Source organism: Colobus angolensis, unplaced genomic scaffold, assembly GCF_000951035.1.
Source record: "Colobus angolensis palliatus isolate OR3802 unplaced genomic scaffold, Cang.pa_1.0 Scaffold40, whole genome shotgun sequence".
Classification (NCBI taxonomy): Eukaryota; Metazoa; Chordata; class Mammalia; order Primates; family Cercopithecidae; genus Colobus; species Colobus angolensis.
Genome location: NW_012117377.1, coordinates 5,238,226 through 5,249,688, shown reverse-complemented (window position 1 = coordinate 5,249,688; position 11,463 = coordinate 5,238,226). Strand labels below are relative to the sequence as shown.

Sequence of the window (11,463 nt, the reverse complement as noted above, 5' to 3'; positions counted from 1 at the left end):
AAGTCACGTCCAGACCCGGACCGCCAAAGTCACCTCCAGACCGGGACCGCAATAGTCACCTCCAGACCGGGACTGCGAAAGTCACCTCCAGACCCGGACCGCCAAAGTCACCTCCAGACCCGGACCGCCAAAGTCACCTCCAGACCGGGACTGCGATAGTCACCTCCAGACCCGGACCGCCAAAGTCACCACCAGACCCGGACCGCCAAAGTCACCTCCAGACCGGGACCGTGATAATCACCTCCAGACCGGGACCGTGATAATCACCTCCAGACCCGGACCGTGAAAGTCACCTCCAGACCGGGACTACGAAAATTACCTCCAGACCTGGACTACGAGAATCACCTCCAGCTGATCTCCAGGCATCGATTCTACTTCTCCTTCCAATCCATTGACAAAATGATTTTTCTCAAATATAAATGGCATCGTGACACTGACAAATTCAAAGCAACTCAATGGCTTTCCATCCCTTTTTCGACAAAACTGAAAATCCTTCATACGGATTTTAAAGCCATTCATGATTCCATCCCAACATAAGTCTCCAAACTCATTCCCACTACTCTGCTCCTTTCTCTCTATGCTCCAGCCATCAGGGCCTTTTCCAAATTCCTAGAAAGTGCGATCCTTTCCAGGTCCAGAGTCCTGGGTATGTTATTTTCCTGGGCCTGAAACCCTCTTCCCCTCTTCACCTGACCACTCATCAATGCTTTCAGGTCTCATTTTCAACATCTCTTTCTCAGGAAAGTCTTTCGTGACTGCCTAGACGAGGCCAGATTCCTGTTACACATGTCCACAATATCCTAAACTGAACCTTATGGCTTTATCGCAATGATGATCGAAAACTCACTTATGAAAATACTTGTGTAACATCTATTTCTCCTACGAGTTTGTAAGCTTCATGAGGAAACTGCATTGTTCCTGTGACTACAACATTCCCAGCCCCTCCAGTTAATATCTGTTGAGTGTGGAATAAAGAAGAGAGAGGAAGGCATAAGAGGACTGCTAGAAAGCACTGAAAGAACCATGGACACCGAAGAGCTGGAGTCTACAGCTGTGTCATCTGCAAGGCTGTGCGATTTTTACCAGCTGAGATCACCAATCCAGGGCAGAGAAGGTAGGTAGTAGGGTTTTGACAGACACAATTTTAAAAAATGGATAAGAAGACAAGGACGTTTACAGAAAATGCTTGAGTTTACTCTTATTAAGACTTAAAACTCACAGGGCAGAAGTTGTGATTTTTCTCTACACATATCTTTAGGCCTCCACATTGCTTTGCACACAGTACATTCTCAGTATATATTTATTGAATGAGTTAATTATCATACACTGGAATCGTATAACAACATAGAATTTAGAGTACAAGCTGTGAGTCCACTTTTAAAAACAAACATGTAACGCAGTTGCTTTGGTTACTTGATGGACCACACCTTGCTCAATTTGAGTCTAGTTAGCAGTTTTAAAGCTAGGTCCCACTCAACTCTGTATTCTAGTTTGCGAACTCTTTTTCAAAGACTGCTCATTTCATGTTATCTGTTCCTTTTGCCTTAAATTTCTCTCTTCATCTGGTCACCATCATTATTCATCATGTAATTTGTCAGAACTGATTTCATACAGAGTGCATAATCACTTTTTCTTGGTTACGCAGTTTCTCACAAGTGTTTCATCTTCTGCATGTTTAATTTAGGGGTAGGAGATAAAGCAGGGGACTCATCTCTCCTTGATTTAGCCAAGGTTGAAATAAAATCTGGGTATCTGCATAGCATGCCTCTGGGAAACATGACAGAGGGAATCCAACAGAATGGTAGGATTTACAGTAAATTTTGTAATTTCATTTTATGGAATTTAACTGACTATTTTATCTGAAAAGATCAACATAAACTATTGAGAAATATATGAAATGATAAAACATTTTTATGAACTCTAAATTATAAGAAATTTAACTACTTATATAATAACAATTTTAAAATTTAAAGTTCATTCAAGAACTCCAGCCTATGGAATCATCAATGGCATCATAAAAAACCTTTCTTCTGCAATGTGGATAACAGCAGAGTCCTTAAGTACCTTTGATCCCATGGACTCCCTTTCTTTCGTTATTTCCTTTTTCATCATGTCTTTCTCAATGGCCCTTTTCTCTTGCTGAGATGCAAGTTCTTTTTCAAGTCGCTCCGCCTGCCTCTCCAGCTCCTTCCTCAACTGGTCACACTGGATTAAAGCCTGCCAGGAGAAGAGATTGAAAGAGGAGTTTAGAATTTGGAAAAAATATGGGGAAAATGAGATAATTAAGCTTTAAGTATATGTAAAATAATTAAAATCCACTATAAAGCCCATTAGAATAATTTTGTATTTGTTTATCAATACCACTTATTGACCTAAGAGAGTATCCAAATGTTACATTTATTGACATAGTTCAGTTTTCAAGATTAAAGCCATATTAATTAATCAACGACAAAATTCAGGTAATGAACCTTGATGAAGGCCACAGATGAGTCAGAATTTTAAAAAAGGGAACCAGGAAAACCAAGTGCTCGAATATTTTCAATTACGTATCATGTTTCTACTACAAGAAACACATAAGCATCCAACTTAACTCATTTCTTATTTACTCATGGATAAAAATTATTGGAATACTTCAAATGACAGATCAAAATACTAAAATGAAATGTTGAATATATCATTACACACAGGCATCTTTTGTTTAATACTATATAATAATCAAGTTCCCTTAAACATAACCAAGAGAAAATTTAGTTCACTCCCCTTAAACATACAACTGAAGTAAAAATTATGTAATAATCATAAGTTAAATGGAAAGACTCAAGACAGTATTCACTACCTAGTTTTATGAGGATCTTCCATTTCTGGTAAAGTTTATAACTGTCCTTTACTGTAAATTTCCCACTTTGCATTTCCAGAAATAAAAACTGTCTAACTTCATTTTGGCCACTTTTACAATATCTTTATGTATAACACCCAATAATAAAATATGATTTCAAAAATCCCAATTTGGAGAGGTCTTTTTTTGTATAAATGTATGGGGTACAAATGTAATTTAGTTACATACATAGATTGCATAGTAAAATCCCAATTTTTAAAAATCCTAATAAAAGTAAGGTAATATAGCATCTTATAGTCTTACTCCAGTGGCCCTTATGTACGATATCCACCTTATGTAACCTCTCTTTTCTCCTGAAATGGCAGAAAGAACCCCAGGTCTCATATAACTTACATGCTGCGTGATTATAAATTTCATAGTCACATTTGATTTTAATGGAGACTGAAATAGCCTCAGTAAGCACTGTAAGTTTTATGCATAGTTATGCTTCCCTCTGGTGAAAGCTATAATAAATTCAGACAATAAATATCTAGGATATGTGAATTTTCGTCTCTTCATCTGGAAAGCATTAAACTCCAATTTCTTTTGGTCTCTTCTGAAAAGTTTCTATGCTCCCAGGCATAAAATATAAAGGTAAAATTCAATTGTCTCAGATTAACTAATAAACAAATACAATGAGTAAAAATGATTCTTCTAGGGAGTTAGTCCCAAGTCCAAATTCCAGCTGAGAATGCCTGGAAAAGGAAATTTTAAATTAGATATTAAAATAAATGAAAAGGCATACTTTTTCTATAATTTAAGCCCTTGGAGCTTGAAATACGAATTAGTTACTTTTGTGATTCAAAATGTAATTGCTCTTGCGAAAAATATTTCACATGAATCTAGTAAATGTTCATAACTCTCCCTGATATAATGAATACTACTGGTATGAATAGACAAAATGCTTACTTAATATAAACCAATATATCCAATCAGAAAGTTTTCACTTGAACAAAAACTCAGGAGTCAACATCATTAAGTATAGGAACGGCGGAAGAGACTGAAGATCTAAAACCAGGCTACCATGAAAGGCACCTACAGAATCAATTCAAAGAACTCAATCAACTAAGGAACAAGCAACAGTAAATAATCCTGGCACGATGAGAGGTGTAATGCCAAGATAGGACGATACAGCGAAAAGCACAAAGTGAGAAGCTGTAAAATCATGTAAACAAAACCACTGCTAAGGCCTTGGTTTTGTGGATGGTCTTCTCTCTATTAGGACTAGCCACCACCAATGGTTGATGATGAGTAATGAGCAACACAACACTGATTACAAATATTAGGTTAAAACCTGGTTATTGGCTGGGCGTGGTGGCTCACGCCTGTAATCTCAGCACTTTGGAAGGCTGAGGCAGGTGGATTGCTTGAGGTCAGGAGGTTGAGACCAGCCTGGCCAACATGGTGAAACCCCGTCTCTACTAAAATACGAAAAATAGCTGAGCATGGTGGTGCGTGCCTGTAGTCCCAGCTACTAGGGAGGCTGAGGCAGGAGATTGCTTAAGCCCAGGAGGCAGAGGTTGCAGTGAGCCAAGATGGCGCCATTGCACTCCAGCCTGGGCAATAAAGTGTGACTTGGTCCCCAAAAAACACACTAAACAAACAAACAAAAAACTGGTTATTGATGTCTCTATTCCATATTATCAAATAGCTTTTAAGGCCGGGCGTGGTGGCTCACGCCTTTAATCCCAGCACTTTGGGAGGCCATGGCAGGCGGATCACGAGGTCAGGAGATTGACACCATCCTGGCTAACACGGTGAAACTCCGTCTCTACCAAAAACACAAAAAACTAGCCAGGCGTGGTGGCGGCGCCTGTAGTCCCAGCTACTTGGGAGGCTGAGGCAGGAGAATGGCGGGAACCCAGAAGGCAGAGATTGCAGTGAGCCGAGATCACACTACTGCACTCCAGCTTGACTGACAGAGTAAGACTTCTTCTCAAAAACAAACAAACAAATAGCTTTTACTTTCATTTGCTTTGATTTTAACATATATGCTTCGTCACAATGAAGAAAATAGAAAAGCGTGGTAACACTTGGAATCAGAAAAATGATTTATTCTTTCTAAAGATAACTCTCTCAACTGGACCGCACATACTAAAAGATTTGGGTGTAGTAAACAAATATTTATACACTATTTCCATTAAAGCTTTCTCTTAATTCTGGAGTTACTTCTCCTATTTTCCAGAATCCCTGTCGATTGAGTACCCCTATAAACATTCAGTAAAGACATAGTAACCGACTTCTCAAAGGCTAGGTCAGTAAAAAGTCAACTACCATCAAATGATGGATCTTTATAGTAACTGAGTGCTATACATGGGCAATTGCCATTAAATGATAGATCTTTACAGGTGACAAAGTTAATTTGGGGCCTGCAGCTGTTGTTTCTCTCAGTAGTTCCCAAGTCCTGGCTTCTCTCCCTTCCCTGAACACAGCCCTTTCCTTGGTGGAAATGGCTGTAGGTCTTAGCAAGCTGGGGAATTACACATCCCCCCATCCAGCAGACTCATTCCTGAAGGTACATTTTCTTTTCCGGGAAATTTCTTTAGCTGTGGTCATTCTATGTTGACATATTAACACTTTTTTCAAACACAGTTTATTGGACTTGATATTCCCAGTCCTGGTTTTATTAAACCAAAGGGTAGGCACTACTATCTTAGGCAGTCAAAACATTTTCAAAAACAAAATTTATATCTAGTCAACTAAAATTTTAAAACAGGAGACCTATTGTAGACCATATAAAAGTCCTTCCCAACTGCTAGGGTTAGTTTTCAAGAAATCTTTGTGACAGAATAATTCATAACTAAGGAATTAAGATCTTATGAAATTATACAGCTCAAACCTGTGAATATGAACTTTAAGGCTTATAAATATTTTTATTTTTATGTAATAATAAAGCCCACAAAATTAAAAAGATTAACACATTTCAAGCATTTAACTTACAAATAATGCAAACTACTGATTTTAATTTATAAATCCTTGCTAACCAGAAATTTACCAGTCTATCCCTACGTACCATTTTTCAAGATACTTAATACTTTGTTTTTGTTTTGTGACAGATAACATGCCTATCAAGAAGTATTGTTTTCTATACTTGTGACTACAACTCAGCGCTTTTCTGATTTTATTTTTAATCCAGGTTTCTAATTCCTGCCTTTCTGACTCCCTGTAATCTAAGAAACAGAATAATTTGGATATTTCAAAAGGGGGAAAAAAGTCTTTGTAAATATTTGTTCAACCCACCAGGTTGCTGTTTTAAAAGCTAATATTCAGAATATCACATGTAACCCATAAATATGTACAATTATTATGTATACATAATAATTCACTTTTTAAAAAAGTTCACACCACTTACCCATGAAGGTATATGGCAGGATAGGTCTTAGCAAATTTGAAATAAATACTTTGCTCAAGTTGTTATGAGTAAAAAAGACAAAAAAATTTTTTTTCCTTAGAGGGTTATGTCATTACAGATATGCTTATGGTAACTTCATGCCACAGTCCGTACCTTCAGGCCTTTCCACATACCTCTCAACAATTTCCCTTCCCAAAACAAGCAGACAGGCCTAAGGCATGGTTAACCTTTTTATCTGCTTCTCGTAGCTTTATCAAGGTGTCTTGTAGCTTTATCAAGGTGTCACTGCAAAAACCTCTACTTTTTCTCACTATGTAGTCCCAGGTGAATTTTTTTCCTCTTTTAAAATTATCACCAATTGAAACAACTTCCATTTTCAAACAAAAACATTTATTGAGCACCTACTATGTGCCAGATACTTTGCTAAGTGGCACATATGGATTATTTAACCCTCTAAATACATTTTAATTGGTTCTTATCACTCAATTGAGGAAACTGGCACTTCAAGATATTCAGTAACTTGCCCAAATCAGAGACCTAGAAAGTGGAAGAGTAGGGAGTTTATCCAAGATAGTTCCACGCAATGATCTATGCATGGCATTATACACTTCTCAAGTTATGTATTTATTTTCTTAGGCATTTTCACTGCCACTATGAATGTTAAATATGTAATTCCTTCTACTTAGCATGTGATACCCAAATATCACACTAGATGGCAACAAACGTCAAGGAAATAAACAAAGTAACCATTTCATTGCTCAGTAATGCTAGTAGTAGGGTTTTAAATTAAAATATGTATGCCATCTGACTTTTTAATACGCTCAGAAAGCAAAAATTCTAATGTGTTTTAACATACCTTCCAGATAAAAAATATTAGACTTGCAATACATTTTGTCCTTGCATTCATTATTACTAATTTACTGAAAATGCTATAGATTCTTAACGAACAATAGCGTTGCTTGCTCTCAGCTATTAAATTTTTTTAAAAAATTAATTACAAAACTTCACATTAATAATAATTGACTTCCATTCAACAAACATTTATTGTTAATTAAGACGTAAATGGTCATGTGTGACATACAATGATAGATGTCACAGACCTGATTTCAAGGTCTTCTGGTGGAGAAAACTGTGTAAACAACTACCAAAATTATACACATCAACAGGAATATAGAGGAAAAAGAAGTTAATGCAAACAAGAAGGGGCTGGGGAAAACTTCTGGGAAGACTGCCACTGGACTTGAGCCTCGTAGATTGAATAGATATTTCACAGATTAATACAAGGCAGAAAAATATACCTTGAGCAAATTAATGCAAATGGCCAAATGTAGGTCACGTTCTGGCAACAGTGAGGGTGGTACGAAAGAGTAGAGTGAAAGAGTGGAGAGTGAAAGAGAAGACGAGCCAAGCTGGAGTGGGGCCAGATTCGTCTTTTATTCTACTGCAAGAGTAGAGCTACCTACACAGGGAGATTTATAACTCAGGAATTATAACTGTTATGAAAGCACTGTGAAAAGTATGCTGGAATCAGATGAAATTTGAGGGAAACCAATTAGAAAGCTAGTGTAACTGTCTGCATACTTGGTATAGGAATACGTGAAGTATACCACTGGACACGGTGGCTCACACCCGTGATCCCAGCACTCTGGGGGGCCGAGGAGGGAGAATCAGTTGAGCTCAGGAGTGCAAGGCTGTAGTGAGATACGATCACACCACCAAGCCTGGGTGACAGAGTGAGACCCCGTCTCCGGGAAAAAAAAAAAAAAAAAGAGCATGTGAAGATGTGAAGACTTGAACCAGGGCAGTGGTGTAAGAATGAAAAGGTAGGCATAGTTAAATAGAAATTTGACTCTGCAGAGAGAGAGCGAGCGAGCTTGGGAACTGATGGAATGTCAAGAGCAAGCATAGCGAAGAACCAAGATGTTTTAACGAATGCAAGCCAGGGCTGCGGTCAAGATGGTGATGCCTTTGTTTGAAGACGATCATAGAGAAAATGGTAGAAGGAAAAGGAGTGGTAGATGGGAAGGCGGAGCCAATGAACAGTTTGGTTGTGTAGAGTTTCAGACGCCAGCAGTGTATCATCCATAAAAAAGATCTAGTAGCAGTAAAACACTAGGGCTGGGGCTCAGGAGAGCAGTTAAAGCTAAAGGCATAATGTGGGCATATTCACTGGTAATATTTGGCCACGTGAGGAGAAATGAATCCCAGGAAGTCAAGGCAACATGGGAGGAGGGCTGGGAACTAACTCTGAGGAACATCCACACTTAAGGCTTGTGGAAAACAAGAAACAAGTTAAAAGAGACTTAAGAGTGGACAAGAATGGTACAATGTGGACCCATGAGAGTAATGTATCAGCTAAATCAAGGAAAAGAGATGAATGTTATGATAGGAGAGTTAACAGGGTTCCAAATCTATAGAGTTTGAGTCCAGCGAGGATTGAGATGAGGTCACTGGGTTTGGCAATCAGGAAGTGACCAGTGATCATTAAGTGAGCACTTCAGCAACATGAAATCAGGTTACAGTTTGTTCAAAGCCTGGCTGCGATGTGCTCAGAAGTGAAAAGCTACCAGGGTGGACAACTGTTGTGAGATGTCTGCCAGTGAAATGAGGAATGGATAGTAATAAACAGAGTGAAAGATGATCACAGGAAAGCTGCTTTTTGTTTACTTAAACGAAGGCTGTGGGCAGGATGAGAGGGAAAAACAGTGGAGAGGAAAGGATAAAGGACGCCAGAAAAACGTGATGACACAGAAGTGGGAGACATCAAAAACGGGGAGAAAGATGTTCATCTTGGGAAATAACAGGGCCAGAAAAGAAAGGAGAAATAAGAAGAGGAGGCATTCAAGGGATGAGAAGATGCTGAGGAGGCTCTTGTCAGTTGGTCCTTAGTCAAGTGTGAAGTAGGTCATCTGATGAAAGTCAGGTGCCAGCAGTGGAGTTGGAAGTGAGGAAAGTGGAGTTCCTGGCTAGAGCATATAAGGTTTTCAACTGCAGAGAAAAGAATTGTTCAATAGTACCTACAACCACTGAAGGTGACTAGGATTACTCTTCAGTGGAATTCATTAAGTAGATTTCTTTTTAAGATGGAGTCTCACTCTGTTGCCAGACTGGAGTGCAGGGGCGTGATCTCAGCTCACTGCAACCTCCGCCTCCCAGGTTCAAGCGATTCTCCTGCCTCAGCCTCCCGAGTAGCTGGGACTACAGGCACACGCCACCATGCCCAGCTAATTTTTAGAATTTTCGTAGAGAAGGGGTTTCACTATGTTGGCCAGGATGGTCTCAATCTCTTGACCTCGTGATCTGTCTACCTAAGCCTCTCAAAGTGCTGGGATTACAGGCATGAGCCACCGCGCCCAGCTATTAAGGGGCTTTCTTAAATGACTTCCTTCAGCAATGCTTGGGAGGCTCAAACTAGTCATCAAAAAAAAAAAAAAAAAAGGTGTGATTGGGCCTAATTTTCACTGGGTACTTTTGCTAGCAAAGTAGGTAAGCTGGAAAGATAAGAATAAAGGAATTGTAGAGTGCTAGTGAGAACTGAGTTGCAATTTCCTTCCTCAGTGGATATTTACTCAGTACTAATTTATTATGTGCTGAGATCTATGCAAGATGCTATGGATCTAGCCGGGCGAGGTGGCGGGCGCCTGTAGTCCCAGCTACTCTGGAGGCTGAGGCAGGAGAATGGCGTGAACCCGGGAGGCGGAGCTTGCAGTGAGCTGAGATCCGGCCACTGCACTCCAGCCCGGGCAACAGAGCAAGACTCCGTCTCAAAAAAAAAAAAAAAAAAAAATGCTATGGATTTAATGGTGATCAGGATGGAGAAATTCCGTAACCAAGGGACTAGCGCAAACTGATTAACCATTGTTTAAGTTGTTACAGATAGCACTGAGCCAAAATTGCAAGTCATGTAGTCCAGGCATGTGCAATGGGAAAAGCTTTAACCTCCTAATTGTTTTTATTTTATTTTAAATTTTTGTTGAGTCCATAGTAGATGCATATATTTGTGGGGTACATGAGATGTTTAACCTCCTCATTGTGAATACCACCAGCCTGGCAGACTGGCTGCACTGGTATCACCTGGGGCTACTCAGAAATGCCTCTAAGACCAATCTTCCTGATCTTGCCGCAGAATGAGGAGACAGATTTGAGTGTGGCCTCTTGCCTCCTTGCCAGTCAACTTGCAATAAAGCCTTTTCTTTTCTTAAAAGCCAGTGCCATAGCATTGGCTTCTATGTGCATAGGGAAGCAAGCCCTTGGCTTGGTGACAATTTTAAAGTTTAACAGAGATTTCTCCAAGAACTTAATATAGAGCTACCATTCAACACAGCAATCCCATTCCTGGGTATATACCCAAAGGGATATATATCACTATACCAAAAAGATACATCAACTCAAATATTCATCACTGCATTGTTCACAACAGCAAAGACATGGAGGCCGGGCACGGTGGCTCACACCTGTAATCCCAGCACTTTGGGAGGCCAAGGCGGGTGGATCACTTGACGTCAGGAGTTCAATACCAGCCTGGCCAACATGGCAAAACCCCGTCTACACTAAAAATACAAAAATCAGCCTGGCGTGATGGTGCACACCTATAATCCCAGCTACTCGGGAGGCTGAGACAGAAGAATCACTTGAATCCTGGAGGCAGAGGTTACAGTTAACCAAGATCACACCACTGCACTCCAGCTTGGGTGACATATGTTCATTGCAGCAAAAAAAAAAAAAAAAAAGACATGGAATCAATCTAGGTGCCCATCAATGGCAGACTGGATAAAGAAAACGTGGTACATACACACCAGGGAATGTATACACCCATAAAAAAGAATGAAATCATGTGCTTTGCAGTGACATGGATGTAGCTGGAAGTCATAATCCTAAGCAAATTAATGCAGTAACAGAAAACCAAACACCATATGCTCTCATTTATAAATGGGAGCTAAACGTTGTGCACACATGGACATAAGCATGGGAGCAACAGACACTGCAGACAACTTGGGGTTGGAGAGAGGGGGGCATGGGCTGGAAAAGTACCTACTGGGCACTATGCTCAATACCTGGGTCCACCATGTAACAATCCTACACACATACCCCTGTATTGAAAATAAAAGCTGAAATTTTTTTTAAAAAGTTTAATGAAGGATACAGACAAATAAGCAATAATAATACATTTTGATAAATGCTATAATAAGTAGTGGTTCTCAAATGGGGGCAAATTTGCCCTCCAAAGGACATTTGG

General features: G+C 39.6%; 1 protein-coding gene across 1 annotated transcript in view; it reads right to left on the bottom strand.

Moving 5' to 3' along the window:
* The window catches only part of SDCCAG8 (serologically defined colon cancer antigen 8), a 249,008-nt gene that overhangs the window by 172,458 nt on the left and 65,087 nt on the right, over positions 1 to 11,463 (bottom strand). The window contains exon 10 of the mRNA XM_011955705.1: positions 2,065 to 2,217. Within this exon, the coding sequence (XP_011811095.1) occupies positions 2,065 to 2,217 (153 nt within the window). The remainder of the gene's footprint in view (positions 1 to 2,064; positions 2,218 to 11,463) is intronic.